This window comes from Echinops telfairi, unplaced genomic scaffold (genome assembly GCF_000313985.2).
Source record: "Echinops telfairi isolate 266 unplaced genomic scaffold, ASM31398v2 ScPeMD7_18;HRSCAF=68, whole genome shotgun sequence".
NCBI classification, from domain to species: Eukaryota; Metazoa; Chordata; class Mammalia; order Afrosoricida; family Tenrecidae; genus Echinops; species Echinops telfairi.
In genome coordinates this window covers 32,195,927-32,221,885 of record NW_022103915.1, presented here as the reverse complement: position 1 = coordinate 32,221,885, position 25,959 = coordinate 32,195,927, and the positions used below count along the sequence as shown (strand labels likewise).

The 25,959-nt window shown below is 38.0% G+C and overlaps 1 protein-coding gene across 6 annotated transcripts in view; it reads right to left on the bottom strand.

The window, feature by feature from the left end:
- NUMB (NUMB endocytic adaptor protein) overlaps positions 1 to 25,959 on the bottom strand; it is a 159,466-nt gene that overhangs the window by 42,322 nt on the left and 91,185 nt on the right. For all 6 annotated transcript variants that reach the window (XM_045287790.1, XM_045287789.1, XM_045287793.1 and 3 more), the window contains one exon: positions 9,386 to 9,526. In XM_045287790.1, coding sequence (XP_045143725.1) covers positions 9,386 to 9,511 — 126 coding nt within the window. In that variant the 5' untranslated portion in view covers positions 9,512 to 9,526. The remainder of the gene's footprint in view (positions 1 to 9,385; positions 9,527 to 25,959) is intronic.

Here is a 25,959-nt window from a genome sequence, read left to right as displayed (position 1 = left end):
AGAGATGAGGCAATATGAATAAAGAAAGAAAGAAAGACAGAAAAAAAAGGGATAAGGCAGAGTATTATAAGTCCTCTCTTTTACATGGAAATTCTGGGTTATAGCTTTGGGAAAGACGGATTATACAACATTCTACCTTGTCCTTCCTACTGAATAAAACTACAAAACCAAGACTGGCTGTATGGAGAAGTTATTTGAGGTCTCTGAAATGTAAGTGAAATGGTGTTGGGTAAGCACTGGACTGCTAACTTCAAGGTCAGCAGTTCAAACCCACCAGCTGCTTCTTGGGAGAAAGATATCTGCTCCAGTAAACCTATTTAGGGTTGCAATGAGTTGGAGTCCATTGGATGGCAGTGGGTGGGTGGTAGAAGTTTTGTGGAAGTCTATGGTTTGCAGTAGGAGCTCTAAATCCATTTGAGTCCCTACATACATTCTGCTTGCACTGAGTTCTTTCTGATCAATGACCAGCAAAGCAAAAAGCTTTGTCTTCAGGCAGTGTATGTCTGAAAGTAAATGGCGACAACTCCCCTGGCCAGTCGAAAGAGGGGCAGTTTTGCCCTCAGGGACTTGCCTCAGTGTGCCTTAGAAGGAATTTGGGGCACTAGGGTTACATGGTCATGAGTTATATACCAACATGATTGAGGGCTCTGAATCAATCTTGTATACATAGCCTACTCATGATTCCAGGAGCTCTCTGGTGGTATAATGGTTACAAGTTGGTTGGCAGTTTGAAACCACCAGTAGCTCCTCGGGAGAAAGACTGGACTTTCTACTCCCTGTAAACAGTTACAGTCTTGGAAACCCACAGGATGGGTCACTATGTGTAAGCGTTGACTCAATGACAGTGAGTTTGGTTTATCAGCTTCCATGGTCTTGCCTAAGACTATGATGAAATAATCTACCATCAGTCATGATCTTGTGATGATTTCCTTTCCTCACCAAGGTTTACAATGTAGCCACAAGACTGTGAATTCTTTGGAGACCATGGTCTTCTTCATTCAAGATGACTCATTTTTGTCTTTGTCTTGTCTCTATCCTATGTAAGATTTAATAAAATATATTTGCATAAAATGTTTGAATCTGGGGTCCTTTTCCTCCCTAGGACATCCTCTTCTTTGGTATCTTGCAGGCCAAATTCAACACAGCCAGAAACCAGAAGTGAACGCGGAAAGAAGTCTCCATAAAGCTCTCTAGCTCTGGCTTGAGGACCAAGAAAGGGAACTAGGCTTAAAGTAGGGGATTCTCCACCCCTTGCCTTTCTTTTTCATTTTTTGAGGAGTGGAGGGAGTCTCTTATTTCAGCTTCCAGAAATCCTGTGGTGAAGGATGTGATGGCCACAATGGAAAACTGCAAGTCACAGCTGCGAAGAAACGTAATCTCTGCCTCTGTTTAGTGGAATTACAGTTCCAGGAGAGTGGAGCCAACCCTTCTTTCACTCCCTCCTCTTCTACTGCATCTCCTACCATTTATTTAGCCCTCGATACAGGTGAAACTGTGGCTACATAGCAGAGCAAAATATAGTTTCAAGTTCCTGGTAGACGATCAAAAAGGGGAGCTTTGTGGAAGTAGAAAGTACTGAGGAAAGGGAGCAATCCTCTAAAACTCTTTATGAGGGTGCATAAGAAAATGTGGTGAAGAAGATAGCTGATGGTGTCTGGCTATCAAAAGATAGAGCGTCTGAATCTTAAAGGCTTGTAATTAAACAAGTGGCCATCTAGCAGGGAAGTAACAGAGCCCACATGGAAAAAGCACACCAGCATGTGTGATCATGAGGTGTTGATGGCAAGAAGTATCAGACGTTCTAAAACATGCAACCAACTCAGTGTGAAAGGACATGGATGCAAGAGACCCAAAATTCACCTGCAAGGTAATTGGACATTCTCTATCAGAAGGGCCACATGGAAAGGATTATAAATCTAGGGTGCGGTATGGCACTGATGAAACACATAATTATCTGCTAGTTCGTAAATATTTCCTCCCTTTACTATTAAGGATATTTGATTTACCTCATTAATCATGTTAGATTTGCATATGTTCATTTGTATATTTAAGATTGTTCAGTACATGAAAGACTAGATAATCCTGCAGACACAGTAACAGGAGTATGGTTCCCTGAGGGTATTGGAAGAGGGAGGGTGGCGGGGGAATGGGGAACTGATAGCAATGATGATTGTATAACTCCACTTGATGGGATTGAACAACAGAACTGTATGTGAATGGATATATTGGATTGTGTAAGATATGTCAATAAAACAATTATAAAAAAAATAAAGCTGTTTATGTACTTGATGAGTCAGCAAGGACTGAATGGCAGTAAGTTCAATTGGTTTTTTTAGTTCATCTTGGAACTACACAAGTGAGGATCTGATCCTAATTAGCAAATCAAAGATGTTATAAACTGAACTAACCAAACTGACCATGTACATATCTCAACAATATATTAATGTGAGCTACTGTAGGAACTCTGGTGGCACAGTGGTTACAGATTGGGCTACAATCCAAAAGGTCAGCAGTGTGAAACCACTATTTACTCTGAGGGGGAAAGACAGGACTTTCTATTCCCATAAAGAATTAACATGTTGTCTCGGAAACCCAGAGGGGCAGTTCTCCTCTATCCTGTAGGGTCATTATGATTTGGCATCAACTTGATGGCAGTGAGTGTGCTATTGTGGCAATTCTGACTCATAATGTCCCTCTACGTCAAAACAGAAGCAGGAATTTTTGCTGGGTGGGTTTGAACCATCAACCTTTTGGTTAGCAGCTGAATGCCTTAACCATCGGGTCACCGGGCTTCTCAGAATAACATAAGTAGGAGGAAATAATTTACTGAGTATCTGTTGTGTGCCAATAACTGTGCTGGTGCTTTATACATTTTCATTGTCTTGAATCACAATCACTCAGAAGGGCAAGAACTACCAATTAGTTTTTCAACTTAGTAAAGGAAATGGAGTTCAGGGATATAGAATAACTTGTCCAAGGTCACATACCTTCTAGCATGCAGAGTATGATTTATTTTGATAATTCTGGAGTCCAATGGAACTCCCAAGTGATTATACCACAGTTTAAGAAAATGATTCCCAATATTTGTCTATTACAAAGAAATAAAAGGACAACATATTATACACACAACCACATGAGGGGCCCTCAAAAAGTTTTTGGGAAAATGGAATTAAAAGAAAATATGGAATTTTACCACAAACTTTTTGAAAGCTCGTGTGTGTGTGTGTGTGTGTGTATAACAAGTATTGCTAACAGATGAGCCCTAGTGGTGCAGTGGGTTAAGTGCTGGGCTGCTAACACCACAACTGTCTGTTCAAACCCACTTGAGAGAAAAATGAAGCTATATGCTCTCAGAAATATTTAGTTTCAGAAACTTCATGAAGCAGTTCTATTTAGTCTACAAAATTGTTATGAGTTGGAATCAGAAAGCTGATCTCTTTAAGTCACCCAGAGCAACTCAAAGGACAGACCTTGTGATCTGCTTCAAAAATAACACATAGTTTAAAATCCTTAGTTTTACTAAGAAAATCATGTGTTGGAATCCACTCGAAGACAACTAACAAGAAGGAATAGATTTAAAAAAAAATCTGATCTGGTCATCTAAACGGTTAACTTTTTTTCTTCAAGCTCTATGTCATCTTCTAAATATTTGTAAGCTGCTAAAATGTTGAAAAGTACTTGACCATTTATAAAGAAGTTAAGGCCAAAGTGCTCCTTAGAGGCAAGGATGGCAAGACTTCGTCTTACATACTTTGGACCTATTGTCAGGAGAGACCAGTCCCTGGAGAAAGACATCATGTTTGGTAACGTGGAAAGGCAGAGAGAGAGAGGAGGCCCTCAATGAGATGGACTGACACAGTGGCTACATCAATGAGCTCAGGCACAGGAACAATGGCAAGGATGGCCAGGACCCTGTAGTCTTTTGTTTTGTTTTGTTGTGCATCGGGTCACCATGGGTTGTAGACGACTTCATGGTGCCTAACAAAAACATAGTCCCTTGAGGAGCTGTGGTGGTATACTGGGCTAACACATTAAAATGGCTAACTCTAAACTCGGCAGTTTGAATCCACCATCCATTCCACAGTAGAAAGATGAAGTCTTCTACTCCCATAAAGATTTGCAGCCTCAGAAACCCAAAGAGGCAGGTCTAATAATTCTGTCATACAGGATGACTAACAGTAACTAATACTACCATCAAGTATTTTGGATAGTCCCTTGGCAAGATTTCCTTCCTCTCCCTTTCTTAAACACACATGGCACACGGATATCCATAGTTTGTTATGGTCTACACAGTTGAATGTTTCACATAGTCAATAAAACACAAGTAAACACCTATTCTCTGTTTTTAGCTAAGATCTATCTAACATCAGTAACGGTATCCCTATTCCCTGTCCTCTTCTGAATATGACCTGAACCTGTCAATGTACTGATAAGCAAATAAACTCAAATTCTAGAAAAATGTATTTTTGAGCACCAAAGTTCATGATTACATTTAAATTAGTGTTTGGTTGAATTCAAGTCAAAAAAGAATGTTTTTTTTTTTCCCTTTTATGTAGCCACTCGTACTTTTAACTTTTTCTTTTTTAAGACAAACCATTTTATTGGGGGCTCTTACGACAATCTACACATCCATTGTGTCAAGCACATTTGTACATACGTTGCCAGCATCATTTTCAAAAGATTTTCTTTCTACTTGAGCCCTTGATATCAGCTCTTTTTCTCCCTCCCTCCCACCCTCGTGATCCTTTGATGAATTATAAATTATTGTTTTAATATCTTATACTGTCTGCTTTCTCCCTTCACCCACATTTCTGTTGTTCATCCCCTTCAGGGGGTTACAGATCTATCATTGGGATCAGTTCCCTCTTTCTCCCCACTACCCTCCTGGTATCACTATTCTCATTACTGTTCTTGATGGGTTTATCTCTCTTGGATTCCATGTGTCGAGAGCTCTTACCTATACCAGTGTACATGACATGCTCTGGTCTAGCTGGATTTGAAAGGCAGAACTCAGGTCATGATAGTCAAGGGGAGAGGAAGCATTAAAGAACTACAGGAAAGCTCTATGTTTCCTCGGTGCTATCCTGCACCTTGACTGACCTGTCTCTTCCTTGTGACCCTTCTATAAAGGGATGTCCAATTGTTTACAGATGGGTTTTGAGTCTCCACTTCACACTCCCCCTCATTCATATTGATATAATTTTTTGTTCTGGGTCTTTGATATCTGATACCTGATCCCATCGACACCTCATGATCACACAGGCTGGTGTGCTTCTTTTATGTGAACTTTGTTGCTTTTCAGCTAGATGGCTGCTTGTTTCTCTTCAAGCCTTTAAGACCCCAGATGCTATATCTTTTGATAGCTGGGTACCATCAGCTTTCTTCACCACATTTGCTTATACACCCATTTTGTCTTCAACGACATATCGGGAAGCTGAGCATCACAAATGCCAGGTTCTTAGAACAAAGTGTTCTTGCATTGAGGGAGTACTGAAGTAGAGGCCCAATGTCTGTCTGCTACCTTAATACATATAAGTATATGTACAAAAATCTATTTCCCTATTGTTATAAATATATTTACACATGTACCTGCCTGTATTTAGACCTCTATAAATGCCCATTTCTCCCTTAGTTCCTTCCTCTATTTCCTTTTACTTTCCTCATCCCACTATCATGTTTGGCCTTCATTCGGGTTTCAGTAATTCCTCTCGGTTACATTGCCCATGATCAAGACCTACCAGGCATCCTATGCCCTCCTTGCCATCAATTTTAGATCACTTGTTGTTCCCTTGACCCTGGATTTGTTAACACCCACTTCCTTTCCCCACCCTGCCTCCCCCTTTCCTGTGTCCCCCAGAACTGTTGGTCCCATTATTTTCTCCTCTGAATTGTTTATCCTGCCTATCTTATCTAGATAGACAGGCAGAGACAATAATAAGCACAAAAACAAGACAGAGCAAAACAAAACAACAAAAAAAGTAAAACAACAACAAAAACCCAATGACAAAAAGAAAAGTCTATAAGTAGTTCCAAGTCTGTTTATTGACCTTTAGGAGTATTTTCCAGTCCAGTCTGATGGGGTGCCATGCCCTGGCCCCAAAGTTTATTTTTGGTATTTCCCGGGGACTTCATTGCTTTGCTCACCTTGTTGCTCTGTTGCACGCCCTTAGCACTCGCCCCAGTGTGGTGGGGTCAGATTGGGCACAGTTCCCGCACTGTATCTCCAGCATTGTCCCTTGTAGCACTAGGGTCAGTAAGGGACATCGTGTCTCGTGGTGGGGCTGGCCCTATGGTCCTCTCTGTGCACTGGCTCCTCTGAGCAGGAATATTGTCCTCAGGGCTTGGTGGGCCAGGATGTGTTCCACTATCACTCCTTCCCTCTTTGTTTGCTCCTGTGTGCTCTGATCAGACATGCCCCTCTCCCTGAGCTATAGCTTCAGTGCTGTCCTCTGAAGTGAATTCTTCTAGGGGTAGGGGGCAGGGTTGGACTTGGGGCTGGCCCTGCAGTAATTTGTCATTCCTTGTACAGTAAACTATGTGCTTGTCTAATTTAAAAAGGATGAAACCCGTGCCTTTCACTAATTTAGATATTTTACAAATGTCTAGGATAAATAGCCTGTCTGAACTAGGTTGAATTCTTAAGAGTTCTACATTTCACTTCATATACATACATATATACATATATATACATATATATATAAAAATATAACTTAATTTTGAGGGGTGGCATGGAAATATTTTGGCAGATTCACTGATAATATAAGCGTGTGAGTGACCTCACATTTTTTTAGATTATCATGTAAGCAGCAGTCAAGAGATTAAAAAACGCACTACATTGGGTAAATCTGCTGCATAAGACCTCCTTAAAGTGTTGAAAAGCAAGGATGTTACTGAGGACTAAGGTGCTCCAGGGTCCAAGCCACGGTATTTTCAACTGCCTCATATGCATATGAAAGTTGGACACTGAATAAAGAAGACTAAAGAACAATTGGTGCATTTGAATTATGGTGCTAGAGAAGAGTACTGAAAGTACCATGGACTGCTAAAAGAACAAACAAATCTGTCTTAGAAGTACAAACAGAATGCTCCTTAGAAGCTAGGATGGGAAGTCTCACATACTTTGGACATGTTATCAGTAGAGACCAATCGCTGGAGAAGGACATCATGCTTGGTAAAGTAGAGGGACAGCAAAAGGCTCTTGACTACATGGATTGACACAGTGGTGGCAAAAATGGGCACAAACATAAGAATAATTGTGAGGATGGCACAGTGCAGGGCCAAGCAGTGTTTCTTTCTCTTGTATACAGGGTTACTATGAGTCAGAACAGACTAGATGGCACCTAACAACAACGTGTATAGGTGATATTTCATTTTTAACAAAAAAAATTTCTCCTTTGTTATACTAGTCAAGTTACAAGTTTTACTTTATTGATAGGAAATTATTATATTTACATAGGCAAAAGTATCTTTACACATCCACATCAGGAATGAAACCTGCTGCCATTTCACTTAATTAGTAATCAGTAATTACATTTCTGTAAGCATCTCTCCTATGGTTAATCTATTATCCTCAAAATCCAGTCCCACAACTCCCTCCCTTTCTCAGACTCCTTACCTTCTAATTTCCTTGGGGAAAAAAACAAAGTCTTTAGGACAGAACTCCATTAACTTTAAATAGCCAATTGTACACACTTAGGTGAATCTGCTTTGCATTATTTCCCCCCTTTACTCCTATTAATATAGAAGTAGCATCCTTTCTCTAGGATAAAATTAACCCACCATCTACAAGCTCCTTTATAAAAAGACATTTAAATACTCAAGTCTTTCTGGTCTTACAAAATACAACATAAAACCAAGCAATCCTTGAATCATACACTTTAAATGGGTGAACTTCATGGTAGGTAATAAATTATACCTCAATAATACTGTAAAAAGTAAACAAGCCAAGATACACATATACTAAGTCCTCACCCTTGCATTCCATTTGATATTGTTTCTCCTTCCTGAGATAAATTTATTTTTAATAATTTCCCTGATGTATAACTGACATACAAAAACCATACATACTTAAATTATGTACATATTTTAATACATGACTTAACCTGTATATACTATGTATCCCTTTTCATTTCATATGGAAGACCTTTTCATTTCTGAAACTTGATACTAATGTTTTGAACTAGTTCCTTCTATACTTTTTCTCCCCACACTTAATGTATCTCATACTGTGTTTACATAATGATAATTTGCTTTTTTTCCCCTTCACTAACAGTATAACATTTCTTCCACATCATTAAAAAAAATTATTCTTCCTATTTATAGAGTAATGTGGCCACAAGTCAACAAATGCCAACAACCACCAGAAGCCTGGAAGGGGCAAGAAAAGATTCTTTTCTAAAGCTTTCAGTAAAAATGTAGGCCTAAAAAAAAAAAAGAATGTAGGCCTGCCAACACTTTGCTTTTAAACTTATAACCTCCAAAACTGTGAAAGAATAAATTTCTGTTGAAGTGTCCCCATCCTCTACCTCCTGTCACCCACTCAAAGGGACCCTCATGTTAAAAAATCCCTATCAGGGGCTCGTACAACTCTTATCACAATCCATACATTCATCCTTTGTGTCAAGCACATCTGTACACTTGTCATCATCCTTCTCAAAACATTTTCTTTCTACTAAAGGACCTTCTTTTTGAGACTCAAATAGTTCTAAGAAAAAGCACCTGTGGCGGCATCATTCTCTGGTCTAGATCTTCATTATGTTTCTTACCCTCTTGGAGTTTCTATTTCCTGGTTTGACAAATGAAGGCATCAGATTTCTTCATGATTAAGAATTCTAAGATTTAAAAGTAGACTCCCACTCTCTTGCTCTGTCAATTAGGAAGTATATTCCACTGAAAATAATGATTAACTCAGGATTGTTAAGTATTTCTGGATTAGTATTCACCAGGGTGGCCTGGTGAAACAACAGTTAGGTTGCCTCTGGCTGCTAACCAAAAAGTTGGTGGTTTGAACCCATCCAGCAGTTCTGTGGGAGAAAGATCTGCTGATCTTCTGCTTTACCTATGATAGTCAAGAAAACCCTACGGGACAGTTGTACTCTGTCACATGGGGTTGCCATGAGCTAGAAATGACTCAGTATACAACAATTCTCATCCTCAATGATCTTAGTTGTACTGATCCCTGAATATATGCTAGAAATTATTATTTGAACATAAACAAGGTAACAAATTATAATCTAGTTTTCTTTTAATTCATTTCTATCACTGAAGCAGAATATGAGAGGGCAGTTTTTGTAGGGTTCTCTTTAAACTGGCTTAACTAGTAGGATTTCACATATTACTACTGTCAGTCTTCCACTTAAGTATTCACAGAAATAACAGCTTTTACCTTAACTGGGAAGCTACATTTTCCAGTACGAACTCCTTCTTCATCTGTCTGCCACTGATGTGGGCGACTGGCTTCTGGAACATAAACATCTTTCTTTCTTCTAAAACTTTGCCGTAGCTTATTCATTTTAATTATTACAACCTGCAAACAGAAAAAAGAAAAATGAAAGAAAGCTTCTTACTTTCTCACATAACAACTTCGGATTACTATATTAATAAAAAGTTAAGTTTTTGGTTTAGGGGAAAGTAACAAATTAGTACACTTTCACTTAGAATAACACTAAGTTAAAGTAAATAATTGAGTTTTTGAGAAGACAATTATAACACTAGTCCTTGAAGACAACAATACCTCTAGCTAGATGATAGGGCATGGTATTCTAATAGTGAAGAGCTCTAGTAGTGAGTGGCTTACATGTTAGGCTGCTGCTAACCACATCACTTAGAATAACACTAAGTTAAAGTAAACAACTGAGTTTTTGAGAAGACAATTATAACCCTAGTCCTTGAAGACAACAATAGCCTCTAGCTGGATGATAGGACATGTTATTCTAACAATGAAGAGCTCTAGTGGTATAGTGGCTTAAGTGTTAGGCTGCTGCTAACCACATGGTACGCAGTTCAAATGTACCAATTGTACACCAAGGAAGAAAAATGAAGTTTTCTGTACCTGTCAAGATTTACGACCTTGGTAATCTATGGAGTTCTTCTCTGCCCTATAGAGTCAGTATGAATCATAACTAAGTTTTCTTTTGTTTTTGGGTTCTAAGAATATTCAAGCATTTTAATAGTAATTATTTGTAGTAATACAAAGAAAATTCACACTAATCTATATCTCAAAACCTTTCCAACTCCTCAAAAGGGAAATATGTACACATAGACCAAATTATAGACTGCTAGCATCTTTTGAAAGCATTCCAAAACTTTTATACTAAACAGGAAGAAAATCATTCTGAAATACCAAGATCTGAAGATTTTATTTTTTAAAGATTTACAGTAAGGATGTACTACACCTTTTTATTCAATGTTCTACAAAGAAGAATAAAGTTTCCTTTGTTGTTGTTGTTAGGTGCCATTGAGTCAATTCTGACTCATAGGGCCCTTAATTACGATAGAATGAAACCCCGCCAGGTCCTGCGCCATCCTCACAATGGTTCTTCCTTTTGAGCCCACTGTGCCAATCCATCTTGTCAAGGGCCTTCTTTTTTGTTGCTCCTCTACTTTTATCAAGAGTGATGTCCTTTTTCCAGGGACTGGTCTCTCCTGACGACATGTCCAACACGTTGAAATTCAAGTGGGATATACTCAAGATCATATTGGGGCTCTTGTGGACTTGTTTTCATTTTCTTTAGAAAATTTCATTTAATCATACTTAAAATTTTTAAAGTTCCATTAAGATTAAATTAGTGCAAAGAAGAAATTTCTTGCTTGAAGTAGAACAGGAGAATGTACTTACATATTTATAATTATCTTAGTCTAATAATTTTCAATGTCAAAGTGTAAATTCATCAAAGTGTAAACTCATCTGTAAAGAGAAATGCTACACTATAGCCAGTTCTTTGTTTTGCTACTGGAAGAGGCATTTTCTAGTGCATTCAAATGTGCAGTAGAATACAAAGCTATAAGAAAGTAAGACCTAATAAAGAAACAACAAAACATTCAAGAACCAGTGGCAAAACATACCGGAATAAGTACCCTTTAAATAGTAAAATCTCAAAATCTGAAACCAACACAGCCAGTTCTATGTAAAGGAGCATGGCTCATCTTTCATTCTTTCCCTGAAAGATTTAAACACCTCAACCATCCTAAAAGAGATCTTAACTGGAGAAAATGATGTGACAACGCTATAAAAGGAAACATTCTGCCAGAGTGTTAAATAGCAAGGGATGGGACATTATTTCCTACATGACACCAGTGAAAGACTTGAAAATCAAAGTGTGCACTCTGAGGGAAAGCACTTTGTATTTTAAAATGCATAATGCCATAACTATTATCAAATTAGTTAATTTACACAGACAAGCCAATCTTACCACACAGCTTTTTTTTCATGTTTAATTTCTGACAGAGGAATGGCAGTGTAAAAATGTCTGGATTCTCTAAAATGAATTTATTATTTCTCAATTCAAGCTTAATTCAGAGAGTTATGAAGTAGATATTAAATCAAAGGATTGCACAAAGACGGTAGTATATTCCTCCAGCTCCATGCAGATCATTCATGCCTCCTGTTGCTGCCAGGTTGCTGCCATTGAGTGGGCTCTTACTCACAGTGACCTTTGGTACAATAGAATCACACAATCCAGTTCTGGACCATCCTCACAAGTGTTCCTATGTTTGAGCCCATTGTTGCAACCACTGTGGAAATCTATCTTGTGCAGGGTCTTGTACTTGTCGAGGGTTTTACCAAGCATGCTGGGTGTCTTTTTCCAGGGACTGGTCCCTCATGATAACATGTCCAAAACTGCATGAAATGAAGTCTTGCCATCCTTACCTCTAAGGAGTATTCTGGCTATACTTCTTCCAAAACAGATTTGTTTTTTCTTTTGGTAGTCCATGGTACATTTAATCTTCTTCTATGCATTGATTCTTCTTTGGCTTCTTTATTCAATGTCCACTTTTCACATGCATATGAGGTGATTGAGAATACCAAGGCTTGGGTCAGCCATACCTTAGTCTCCAAAGTAACATCCTTGCTTTTCAACACTTGAAGGAGGTCTTGTGCAGATTTACCCAATACAATGTGTTATTTGATCTCTTGACTGCTGTTTCAATGAGCATTGATTATGGATCAAAGGGAGACAAAATCTTTGACATATTCAATCTCTTCTCCATTTATCATCTTACCTATTGGTCCAGTCGTGAGAATTTTAGATTTCTTCACATTGCACTGTAATTCATATTGAAGATTGCAATCCATGATCTTCAAAAACATGTGCTTCAAATCTTTCTCATTTTCAGCAAGCAAAATTGTGTCATCTGTATATCAAAGGTTGCTAATACGCCTTCCTCAATACTGATGCTGCATTCTTCTTCATGTAATCCAGCTTCTCTGATTATTTGCTCTGCATTTAATCTGCTCAGATTGAATAAGTATGGTGAAAGAATAAACCCCTGACTAAACCCTAAATGAGAGTTTATTTTAATCTAAGACTTCCATAAATCTTCTTTGATAATACAACTGTATTATCACATTACCTTCCACATCACATAAACAAAACAAAACATGAATGCAAATATAAGAGAATAAAAGCTTCTGTATCTGTTATGGACTGAACTGTTTCTGGCCCTCCCAAATATGTTTTATAATTCCTAACCTCTATGCCTGTGGTTGGAAAGTAGTGGTTATGAGCTTGGTTGCTAAATTGCAAGGTTAGCAGTTCGAAGTCACCAGCCACTCCTCAGGAGAAAGATGGGGCTTTCTACTCCTGTAAAGAGCTACAGTCTATGAAAATCACAGGGCAGTTCTATCCTATAGTGGCTCTAAATTGGCATGGACTTGATGTCAGTGAGCTCTGAGCTGCTTGTGGTTATAATGCCATTTGGGAATAGGGTGTCTTTGTTATGTTAATGAGGTCAGATGAGTGTAGGGTGCATTTTAAAATCAATGACTTTTGAGCTATAAAAGAGATTAAACATCCAAGTCAGAGAAGCAGAGTTGAAAGAAAAAAGATGCCATACCACATGAAGATGGCCCAGAAGTAGACATTCAAAAAAGACAAGAACCTTCTTCCAGATCTGACAGAGAAGCCAGTGCCCTGGATTCAAACTGCTAGTTTCTTGAACTGTTTGTTAAAGCCATCTGGTTGTGATATTTCTGTTACAGACCACGACAATAAATATCCTTGTTCAAATTGGCACCCTAAGACCAGGAAGCAAAAAGCCTATTTGATTTTTCATTTTCCAGTATCTTTCACTTAGCAAAGATGACTACCCAACCTACCCAATTGATGTCATTCTCACAGTTACTCTTTCTTGTGGCCAGTAACTTTACTGGATTTTTATCTCCTACTTTTTTGTTTTATCTCTTACTTTTGAATTCAGTTCCCAATTGCATTATACCAGTCTCATTATCCTTAGACAGTTTTGCTTAAATTACCATAAAGTCTATTACTTGGTCTCCATTCTAGTCTGTTCACTTGACTCCTACCACAGTGGACCTTCAAAATCACAAATCTGACAATGCAACCATTCTGCTTAAAACCTTCATTGACTTTACATCACCTTCATGATTAACATGGCAAACATCGTCCATTTTCATGCAGCTTCTCTCACCAGTAGCCCATTTACATACTAATTTCCCATCAAAGACTACATATTTACAGTTCTCCAAGTAAGATATGTTTTCAGAGCCTCTGTACATTCCACCTGCTCTGCCTAGAAAGAAATACAAACAAAAAAACCCCTTTCTCAATCAGCCTCTTGTTAAGGCAGTAGACTCTATTAAAGACTTAATTCGGGAGTATTTTTGTTCTGAAATGCCGTTTTCTAGTCATGTGATTCCCACGGACACCTTCTGCTGTTTACGTCTAACATTACACCCATAAATCTTTAACAAGCCTATTTCAGCTGTTCTCAACCTGTGGGTCGTGATCCCTTTGGGGTCAACCCTTTCACAGGGGTCGCCTGATTTGTAACAGAAGCAAAATTAGTGATGAAGTAGCAACGAAAATAATTTTATGGTTGGGGGGAGGGGGTCACCACAACATGAGGAACTGCATTAAAGGGTCGCGGCATTAGGCAGGTTGAGAACCACTGGTCTATTCCCTTAATGGTAGGTAGGCTGTGTCTTATTTAAATAGTATCACCTAGTCCTAACTTACCGCTACTGAATACAGTGCGTATCATACAGGGAAAATGATAAATTAGAAAATAAAGATCTATATGATAGGCTTCCATCATAGTGGAAACTATTTACTATGCAGAAAAAAGTTATAGACATTTAAGACCAACATCAACAGGGTCGTAAGAGACCACAGATGAAATAGTTCAACCTCCTATTGGCAAAGGATCTGCTTTGATAAGTTCACTCAAATTTCTGCCTAAGTATCTTCAGTAGCAGTAAGTTCATTTACTCCCTGACAGTTACTTACTGTTGTACTCTCTGTTGACAATAACAGAACAGACTGAAAATGTAAATCAACTTTAGGTTCTAAATCTTTTCACTTGCAGTATTCAAAATGTTTTGCCATCCACATTTCTGCACTATACTGTTTGAATAGTCCTAGAATTTCCATGGAGGAGCCCCAAGGGCCAAGAGTCATTTATGAGTAAGGAGAAAAGACACAAAAATTACAGTGATGTACAGATTGTGATGTGTTGTTGTATGAGCCCCTAATAAAATGATTATTTTTTAAAAAAATTACAGCGAAAAGACACAAAAATTCACCAGTTTTCTTCTGACTCCTTTGAAGGCCTCATCTTCATCGCATCTATTGAAGGCATTACCCAAACATCACTCCTTAGTCTATGAATTTTAAAGAATATGGGAAATATTTCAAGAAAACACAAACCTAAAACTCCATGGAATGAAATAAAAATTACCTGTAAAACTACTAACCAGAAGTGACTTTCATTGCCATTTTAGAATATTTGTCTCTCTTTCTGCAACCATACTTTTTAAAACTGAGATTATATGGCATCTGGAGTTAAGTGAAGAAGATTAGAGAAGCAAACCCCTCATGTACTACTTTCTTGCAGCGAGGTAACTAAAAAAAAACTCTCCGTTTCAGAACAACGAGCTTTTATTTACAATTTCCAGATCTAGCATTCAGAGAAACAAGATTCTTATGCTATTCTTACAATCAAAACTTTTTTATATAGAGAAGATTTACATTTCCTTGAAAATCTGTATGCCGAGAAAATAATTAAGAGAACCTGGATTATATGAAGAAGAATGTGACATCAGGATTGGAGGAAGGTTTATTAGCAAATGGTGATATGAAGATGGCACAACCTTGCTTGCTGAAAGTGAGGAGAACTTGAATCCCTTGCTGATGAAGATCTAGTGGTACTGAAGGAAGTCTGAGCTGCATCGAAAACATTAGCAAGAAACAAGGCTCCAGGAATTGATACAGTATCAACTGAAATGTTCCAACAAGCTGTTGAAGCACTGGGAGCACTCACTCATCTATGCCAAGAAATTTGGAAGACAGTTACTTGGCCAACTGACTGGAAGATATATATAGATATAGATATAGATAGATAGATAGATAGATGCCTATTCCAAAATCTTGCTATCCTTATCTCTATGGAGCATTCTGGCTGTACTTCTTTCACGACAGACGTTTATTCTTTTGGCAGTCCAGGGTATCGATGGTATTTTCAATATTCTTATCCAACATCATACTTCAAAATGTGTTAGTTTCTCTTTGGTCTTATTCAATGTCCAACTTTCATATGCATAGGAAGCTACTGAAAATATGGATAGCATCAAGAAAAATGAAAATTCTAAAACACTTCACAGTGCTCATGTGGAACCTACACATGGACTAAGAGGCTGTGGTTTTAAGAGAAAAAGAATATTGTGTGGCTTAAAATTAGGAAAGATGTATATCAGGAACATATAATTTCAGCATATTTATTCTATCTGCAGGCTCAGAAATTAATCCAAGAATCTAGACTAAATGAAGAAGAATACAGCATTAAGATTTGAGGCAGGCTTTTTAACAACCTGTGAAATGCAGATGGCACAACCTTGATTGCTGAAAGGGAGGAGGACATGAAGCACTTGCTTATGAAAATTAAGGTCAGTATCCTTCAGTATGTATTATAATTTAATGTAAAAAAAAAAACCCTAAAATCCTCACAGGTGGACCAATAGTAGCATTATGAAAAATGGAGAAAAGATCAAAGTTTTCAAAGATTTCTTCTTCTTTGGAGCCACAATCAATGCTTGTGGATGAAGCAGTCAAGAAATCAAATGACATCTTGCAATGGGCAAATCTACTGCAAAAGACCTTTTTAAAGTATTGAAGAGCAAGGATGTCACTTTGAGGACTAAAGTGAGCCCGACCAAAGCCATGGTATTCTGAATTGCTTTGTATGCATGTGAGAGTTGGACACTAATAAGTAAGACAGAAGAAAAATGGATGTATCTGAATTATGGTGCTGATGAAGAATACTGAAAATAACATGAAAAACAACCACCACCACCACGGATTGCGAGAAAAACAAATCTGTCTTGGAAGAAGTATAGCTAGAATGCTTCTTAGAAGTAAGGTTGGTGTAGCAGTTACATAATCTCCTGTCAACTTGAGCAAAGGGATAGCGTTTAGGTTGTCAATCAGGTCATACCCAATCTTGCCTCTGAATAGACATGGCCTTCTCCTGAGGATTCTGGGAATTCCTGTCTTCCTCCCTGGAGGTGGGACATACACTATCTCTCTGCTACACATTCTGTTGGCAAGTCACATGAAGCTATGCTGATGGAAGTCCAAGCCCTGGAGCTAAAGGAGCCACATGCAGAGATGCACCAGCGCTGAGATGCTTCCACAAGACTTTTCATCCACTAGCCTGTGATGTTCCTGCTTTCGGCATCATTGCAAGTGCTGTGTGAGTCTGTAGCAGAATATATGGACTAGTATTGGACATATGGGCTAAGATCAGATGTATAGGCTAATATCGAACTTATGGACTTAATCCGGACTGGGGCGGGAAATTTTCATAATATACAATTACTCTTGTATATAAAACTCTCTCTTACACACATATAAGCATCTCTGGATTTGTTTCTCTAGTCAACCCAGACTAACACAGATGGCAAGACTTCATCTCCCATACTTTGGACATTTAAGTAGGAAAGACCAGTCCATGGAAATAACATCATGCTTGGTAAAGTCAGCATAAAAAGAGGAAACCCTTTGACAAGATGGATTGACATAGTGGCTGCAACAATGGGCTCAAGCATAATAATTGTGAGGATCACGTGGGACTTGGAAGTATTTAGTTCTGTTGTACTGAGTCACTTTGAGTAGGAATTGACTTTATGGCATCTAACAATAGCACATGGTACAACAAAAGCAATATAGACAAAACCCCTACACTTCTATGAAGGAGATAGAAAATAAAGAAGTAAACTCTTTATAGTGTGCTAAGCCTATTCATACTGGTTTACAAGAACCAAGTGTTAAAATTTTCAACAATTTTGCAAGCTTAATATTAAATAGTCTTTTATTAAATATTAGACTATGTAAATTTATAATTATTCTAATTCAAAAGTAACAAATACTCAAAATCCATCACTTCCTAATTACATTTTACTAATGTCTATGATCTTGCCTTTTTTATGACTAATGATGTGTACCGTGCGCACACCCCATGTATATGCGCTCGTATACATCCCTGGGCTACTGTTCATCTCTTCCCAACACTGGACACTTGAAATCAGCCATGGTGGTGTACTATTATTCAATTAGGAGCCATGGTGGTATATAGTGGGTTGCATTGGGCTAACTGCAAAGTAAGCAGTTCAGATCACCATTTGGCTCCATGGGAAAAACACAGGACTTTCTACTCCCATAAAAATTTATAACCTTGGAAATGCAAAAAGGCAGTTCTATTCTATCCTACGGGGCTGCTATGAGTGGGAATCAACTTGATGGCAGTGAGTTTTTAGTTTATTATCCAATTTAGTAAAGTCATTTACATCACTGGCAAAAGAGTGGATTTTTGGCACACATCTTTCCATCTACATTTATGTCTTATTTATTATGCAAACAAATATTAGAACCCCAATGCAAACAAGCTGTTGTGAAACATTTACCACAGACTACTAGTTCTATAATGTTTTGTTGTGTCTTACCTCATAGCAATCCCACAAGACAGTGTAGAATTGCCCACTAGTTTCCTAGACTGAAATTTTTATGTAAGCAGATTTCCAGGTCTCAAACAAAAAGTCAAACCCATTGTTGCTGAGTTGATTCCAACTCATAGTGACCCTAGATGACAGAGAATTGCCCAATGGGGTTTACAAGGGTGTAATTTTTTTTTCCCTTTTCAAGGTCGTAGTCATTACAGGAGTAAACTGCCATATCATCTCTCCCTTGGAGCTACTGGTAGATTTGAACCTTCTGTCTAGCTGCCGAAGGTTTAACTACTTCAACACTAGGCTCTTCCAGGTCTTTAAAAACAAATAGACAAATAAGCAACAACAAAAAACCTAATGCTCCTACCATAAAGTTTATTTTGACTCATAGCGACCCTACTTAGGGCTTCTGAAGTTGTAAATTATTACAGTAGTAGATAGTTTCAACATTCTCCTGAGGAACTGTTGGTGGGTTTGAACTGCCAACCTTGCAGTTAATAGCCCAACACCTAAACCAAAGCACCACTAGGGCTTCTTCAAGTCTTAGAAGGTGGTAAACAATGTTAGCCCAAATTTAAAAAAACCCAGAAAACATCAAATTTTCAAGAGGATATAGAGATATTGGAACTCATATACATTGTTGGTGGACTTGTAAATACATACAGCCACTGTGGAAAATGATATGGCGATACTACAGCAACTGGAAATTGAAATCCCAAATGATCCAGCAATACCACTATTAGGCATATAGCCTAATGGAATAAGAGACAACAAGAGTAGTATGTTCTCCCATGTTCATAGCAGCACAGTTCACAATAACAAGAAACTGGAAGCAGTCCAAATACCCAACAGTGGAAGAATAGATAAAGAAACTATGGCACATACACACAATGGAATACTATGCATGCCTAAAAAACAAGTGATGAAAGCATGAAACACTGCATGATATGGAAGGACCTGGAAACCGTTATGCTGGGTGAAGTCAATCACAAAAGAACAAGTTTTGTGTGAGTCCACTACTGTAAGGAGAAACACCATTTAAACAAATCTTAGGAACCAATTCCTGAACACAAGGAGAGAAGGCTACCTACTGGCCAGGAACCATACATTGCCTAACTTTTTGTGCACTTCACAAGAGCCAACTTGAAGGACGAGGTCTTATATTGTTTGGGATCACTCCTTCAGGAGGGGGGAAATGGGAAATGACCATCCACTTGAGGCTATACAACACTGAGACAAGGCTGGAGCAAATCAATGCCCCCCATCCCCCACAGGAATGGAAGGAGAACCTTGCCAGAAAATCAAGCTAAGATCAGGGGAGGGGAACATCTACATTTTCATAGTTCTGTTGGTGAGTATGGTGGGTGACTGGGAAGAAGTAACCTCATATAAGGAAGGGATGCTAAACAAAGATTGTAGGGAACCTAGGGGGAAAATGGACCAGACTTTATGTTCCTGGGTAGAAACTAGGAATATGTTTCTACTCAACTCTCAGTGAACCACACCATGGACTAAGCACCGTGATGACCTTGGATGTTGACCTTGGCATAATGCAGGGGCTACACCCGAAGGACTTAACAGAGAGGCCTGGCAGAATGAACTGATCCCTGCCTTAAAGTTGCCTGCACCCTTGGACTGGGAATTGGGGTACTTGGATGGTAGAGAAAGCAGACAGTGGCTGCTCCAAGACTTTGGAAGTGGTGGTCATTGGACCTTGGTGGGAATCCCCTGCTGGGTGGGTATCCAATGAAAAGGGACCCAGAATCACTATATATTTAGTACCTCGATGGCCACCTTGCAGTGACATCACAAGTTTTGATCTGTTGGGCAGGAATCTGCACTTGGAAGAATTGATCCAGAAAGTTCCTCCCTGCCACCAATCCCATATATAGGGTAAAGAGAGCTCAATCGAATGGGAGATGGAACTATGTAGGGCAACAACTCATGGGTTGTGGCTCAAGGTGAAACTGTACTCGCATAGACTCCTCATACTGACAGTGTCCTAAGTGTTGGCTGCATCATTAGGAAAATTGATTGACAATGTTGTCCTTTTTTGTTTTTATGGTTTGTTGTTTTCCTGTCTTTAGTATGTTTGGGTTTTTTTTCCCCCTCCATGTTTGTTTGCTGGCTTGTTGCTGTTGGTTTAGTTGGTCTTATGGGGTTTTGATTTTGTCATAATATGACTGCCAAAGTAAACCTGAGTTATGAATATCCCATGGACAAGTAGATGAATTCTGGGATTCTAAACTCTAGCCCCAATCCAAGAACAGTTGGTTCTGATAACATGGCCCTGCTTGATACTCCACACTTCATGAAGTGAGCACTGTAGATAAGAGTGCTACAGCCAAGTGTGGTGAAGAAAGCAGATGGTGCCCGGCTACCAATAAGAATAGCGTCTGGGGTTTTATATTCAAACAAGTAGCCATCTAAGTGAGTCAACTAGTCCACATGGAAGAAGCACACCAGCAAGGGTGATCCAAAGATGACAATAACAAAATCCAAATATGATGAAAGGAAAAGTATCAGAGCTAAAATTATGAACAGCCAATTTGTAGAAGGCTATTGGAGACAGTGGGAGCCCAAAACCCATCTGCAGAGTATTTAGTCAGATTCAGCTGCTGGCAGATCCCCGCTAGCCACAGACAAGGGTCTTGAAAAGCCTTACAATGGTGATCATTGTAATCTTGATTATGCTGAATCGAACTTGATACTTGGTCAGATGACATCCCTAATGACCTAACCTAAATTTGTTGTAGGTGCAAGTATCTCTTGCTTGTTTCAAAACAAAATTTTCTTCCCTGGCTCTTTAAATATTGATGGTGGTCTTTTCCTTTTTACTCATTATTTGTATTTTTATCTTTATATTATTATTATTTTATCCTTACTACTTTATTTTGTTTTGTATTGTTTCTGTTGGGCTTTCTAGTTTGTAAAGCACAGGAGTGGATGCCTAGAGATAATAACAGGTGCAAGGGTTTATGAGGGATGTAGGGATGGTGGTGGAAGATAAAGGGGTGAGGGGATTTCGTGAGTAAACAATGAATATGGTAGGGGGAAGTGAGCACTAGAACTAATTGTGATTACACAATTCATTTTAAAGGTGATTTAACCATGAAAAAAAAGACAATGTTCTAAAATTGATTGTGATAATGATTGTACTATTTTTCTTGATATGATTGAACTATTCAAGTGCATGTTATGTGTATTATGTATCAATAAGGCTGAGTTGATTCTGGAAAAAAAAGAAGGTGGTAAATATTGTTTTTTAAAAAGACAAAGAGCAGGTCTGAGGGGGGGGAGAATTCAAAGAACTGAGTACAGAAACAACATTTAAAAATTAAGAGTATTACATTTAAGCAAAGAATTGAAGGGAGTTAAGGAGTGAGCCACACATGTAGAATTAAAAGGGGAAAAGAAATCAATGCAAAGCTCCTGAGAGTAAAGTATGCCTAGAGATCCATGTATCCAGTACAAAAGTAGCAAGAGTCCCAGAGCTGAGACCAGTGGGGTTACAGGCAGAAAGGTCACATGAGCATTGACTTTCCTCTAGAGAAATGGGGAGCTACTTGGAGAGTTCTAATTGGAAGAGGGTCTTGACCTAATCTGTTCTACCTTTGGCTGCTGAGTAAAGATAGAAAAGAAACAAGAAGGAGAACAGGGAGAAACGATCAGGTTATGTAATAACCTAATAATAGATGATGGTAAATGAACAAAAGTTTATCCTGAAACGTGTTTCCACACCAACTCTAGAAAATGCATTGTATTTCACTAGTATAATATCAGTTGAAATCAAATATAAAATATTTAAATGGGAGAATGGTGTATTAGATTCCATTTATCCTGAAATTAAAGGTAGTATTTTCAAATATAAAGTGACAGTCCAACTGTTTCAAACGATGTCATGTTTAGAATATCAAGTCAGCTGAATTATTATCTTTTTCAGAGGAATTAACCTATACACACATACACAACTTGGTCTACCCAAGAAAGAATAAGGAGAAAAAGGGCAATAAACATAAAGCATCCACCAAGTGAACGGTAGTTGCTTCATGTAGTTTACAGCCTGCTAAAAACAACAGTCTCTGACCACAGGAAACCCACAAAAAGGGAAGAAACAAACTGATTGCAAAATCAGTTCTCAAGTGCCCCCTACGGAAAATAATATAAAGCGAATGACCCCCCTCAAAAAAAAAATAACCAATAACAACAAAAATCTCCAAATAAAATATTCAAAATAAGATAATCGATCAGCAAAGTTTCACTAGATTTGTTAGATTTACCAGTAAAGGAGGTCAAAATTCTAAAACAATCTGTTATGACCACATTTGTTATGTAATAGGAATGACTAGCCAATGCCTCTGAACAAACAAAAGTTCTGTAACAGGAAATGAATATCAAGAAAGATATTTCATACAGCAACTGCAAGCTCGAAATACAGCACATATAAAAAAGAATTTCTAACAATGGTAAACTTTCAACATTGTGTATGTGCTCAGTTGTATAGCTTCAAAGTTAGGTTATTTTAATTAAGAAAAAAAAAGCTATTGGTCAGTGGCTCTATAATGATAGCAGATTATTCTTCCATAGTGCTTAGTTGGATTAAAGATGGATTGAAATGGATTAAATGGATTAAAGATGAAGAGAGTAAAAGTCTCAATTTGGGGGTATGATTTAAAGGCTCTGGGAACTATATCTTATACATCTCAAACAAGATTACTGGTTTAACATTTTAACATGATTTAACAAAGTAATTTCTTCTCATCCATAAATGTAGCAAAAAATTATCTACCTGAAAGTTCCACAAACCAGGAAAAATCATATGATGCATATCTAAATAGTAAAATATTAATATTCATAAGGTTTAACAAGTTTGTAAAAATCAATAGGCAAATATGAGTTTAGACAATCAAACAGGAGTTTTAAATAGAGCCATGGTGGTTGTGTTAGACAGGGTTCTCTAGAGAGATAAAACCAGATTGCTGATAATTTTATATATTTATTTATAAAGATAATTAGATATATAATGCAAGAAATGAACTGTTAAATTATATACAGATAGATATATAATACAAGAAATGAACAATTAAATTATAAAACAGTACAAATGGCTCAGTGCAACTCACTCCCGTGAGAGAGAGAATTGTGAGAGACTAGCAGTCCTTCAAGTCTCGTCTGCTGCCAGATCTTCCTCTATTTATAGAGGGAGGTAGGCTATCTCAGCACAGCAGCCAACCACAAGGCAGATCACCAACTGTCAACTAACCACCAGTCCCATCTGCCAGTCCCCAGCTCCAGAGAGGTCTTAAAGGGTGTTCCACTTACAGCGACACAGTCCACAGGCTAGGCGTCCTATAGGTAGTGTAGCCTATAAATTGAGGCACAGAACAAGCAAGGCAGCCGCACACTGGTCCGTTGATCAAAGAGCAGAGACAAGAAAGGTGAGGCTCACTGAGCCATTTATTTCTCCACCCTTCATTTAATCCCACTTGTGTTTATCGGCCAGGCTGGCACAATAAACTATCTCAGTGGTGGTGTTGAGCACAAAGGTCAGCTTTAATCCAACAGCCATTTCATGGGGAAAAGATGAGGCTGTCTGTTTCCATGAATATGTATAGCTTCAACACCAACCTGGGTGATCATGAGGTATCGATGGGATCAGGTATCAGGCATCAAAGACTCAGAACAAAAAAAATCCTGTCAATGTGAATGAAGGTGAGTACGGAGTGGAGGCCCCAAGCTCATCTATAGATAATTGAACATTCCCTTACAGAAGGGTCATAAGGAAGAGACAAGCCATTCAGTGTACAGTATAGCACCAATGAAACATACAACTTTCCTCTAGTTCTTTAATGCTTCCTCCCCCGCATTATCATGAACCCAATGTTCTACCTTACAAATCCAGCTAGACTGTACACTGGTACAGATAAGAGCTGGAAACACAGAGAATCCAGGTAGGACAGATAAACCCCTCAAATTAAATCATGACATTAGCTACAGTAGAAAATTACACTACAAACTTAATATAAATCAATTTTGAATTTTCCTTCCTTACATTCTACTACTACTTATGATGTGGAACTTTCAACATTCAGAGTGAAGAAAGAATCCTTTCATTTGATCAAGTTAAGTAAGTGAAAAAAATCTAAGGAATCCCAGTCTCTCAGCATGGCCAAAGGATTTAGAGGTAGGTCACATAGTCAAATCCTTGCTCAATCAATGAATCCTAAGAATTCCAGAGTACATTAGATACTGGTCTGACTGGCATAACTCGTATAATAGGAAAGAATTTTTAATTTATCAAGTTGCATCATTGGTTCAGTGTTCCATTTAGGCACTGAGCCAATTAAGCAGAAACAAAGTACAGCTTTATGACCAACAGTTAAATAAATGCATGTAATGCAATTTACAGGACAAAGAAAATTCACTTTTAAACTTTTAAATCAATTTTGAGATAAAGCAAAGTTGACTTACCAATAGATTCATGGGAAGGTACAGAGTATAATAGGTGAGTATTAAAAAAAGAAAACAAAAACCACTTCTCAAACAAAATGGTCAGTTCCTGTATAAAACTAGGTTTCATTAAATTCATTAAAAATTTTGCTATTTTAAAAAAAGGCTAAATATCTTAAGGACCTTAAGTATTGCATTATATCAGAAAACCTTTGAGTGCTAAAGCATTTTCAAAGGGAAAATTTCAAACAGGTTATTCTATATTTTAAACAGCTAAAATTAAAAATTGCATTTTCTCATCAGTTGTTACACCAGAGGTTTTAAAAAACAAAAACAACAAATTCAGTCCTGGCTGTCCTAAAGATTGGGATTTGAGAACAGAACACTGTCAGAGTTTGAAAGTGACCGCTGACTGGTCTCTAGCTCCTCAGAACTTTAATTACCATTAAGGTGTTTCTCAAAGTGGATGATACTGTACCATGATGATTCATAACAGTAGCACAATGACAGTGATGAAGTCGCAATGAAAATAATTTTATGGTGGGGTGGGGTCACCACCGCATGAGGCACTGTGTTAAAGGAAGGTTGAGAACCACTGAGCTTGGCTGGCCTGACTTCGGCCTCTTCGTAGGCTTGTGAGGACCCAATACCATTCAGGGCTCTGGAATAACAGGGGGTGGGGTTGCAAAAGCAGATATCTACACCTTATCCTGGATTATGGGTTGTCTTAATAAACATTTTTTAATTGCCCAGGTGGTGCTAAGTAATTTTTTTTTTTTGAGAAGGGGGTAACAAGCCAAATATGTTTAGAAACCTAATGATTTAGATAATATGTTCACAATCAGAGAGGATCATGCATGCTATAGGCTTTCGAGTTCCAACAACGTCCTAAGACACTGTACAAATTGAAATGTAAATGAACCTATGTACTTTTTACAGGCAGAACCTTCTGTTTTCACCTGAACCTGAAAGGATAAAGCAACTCTCCCATATTTAAGAGCCATTCATTTAAATATCATTCCAAGATTTTTATCTATTATCTATCTGGCTTTAATTCCATGTTTCTGTATTATTAATTATCATCTTATCACTTATCTTGTCATAAAATTCTTTTGTTTTGATAATGTGATTTTCCAAATTTTCACTCCTTAAATAATGAAAAATTAAGAGTTAAAAAAAAAATTTTTTAATCATTTTATTAGGGGCTCATACAACTCTTATCACAATCCATATACACATCAATTGTGTAAAGCACATTTGTACATTCATTGCCCTCATCATTCTCAAAACATTTTCTCTCCACTTAAACCCCCAGCATTAGGTCCTCA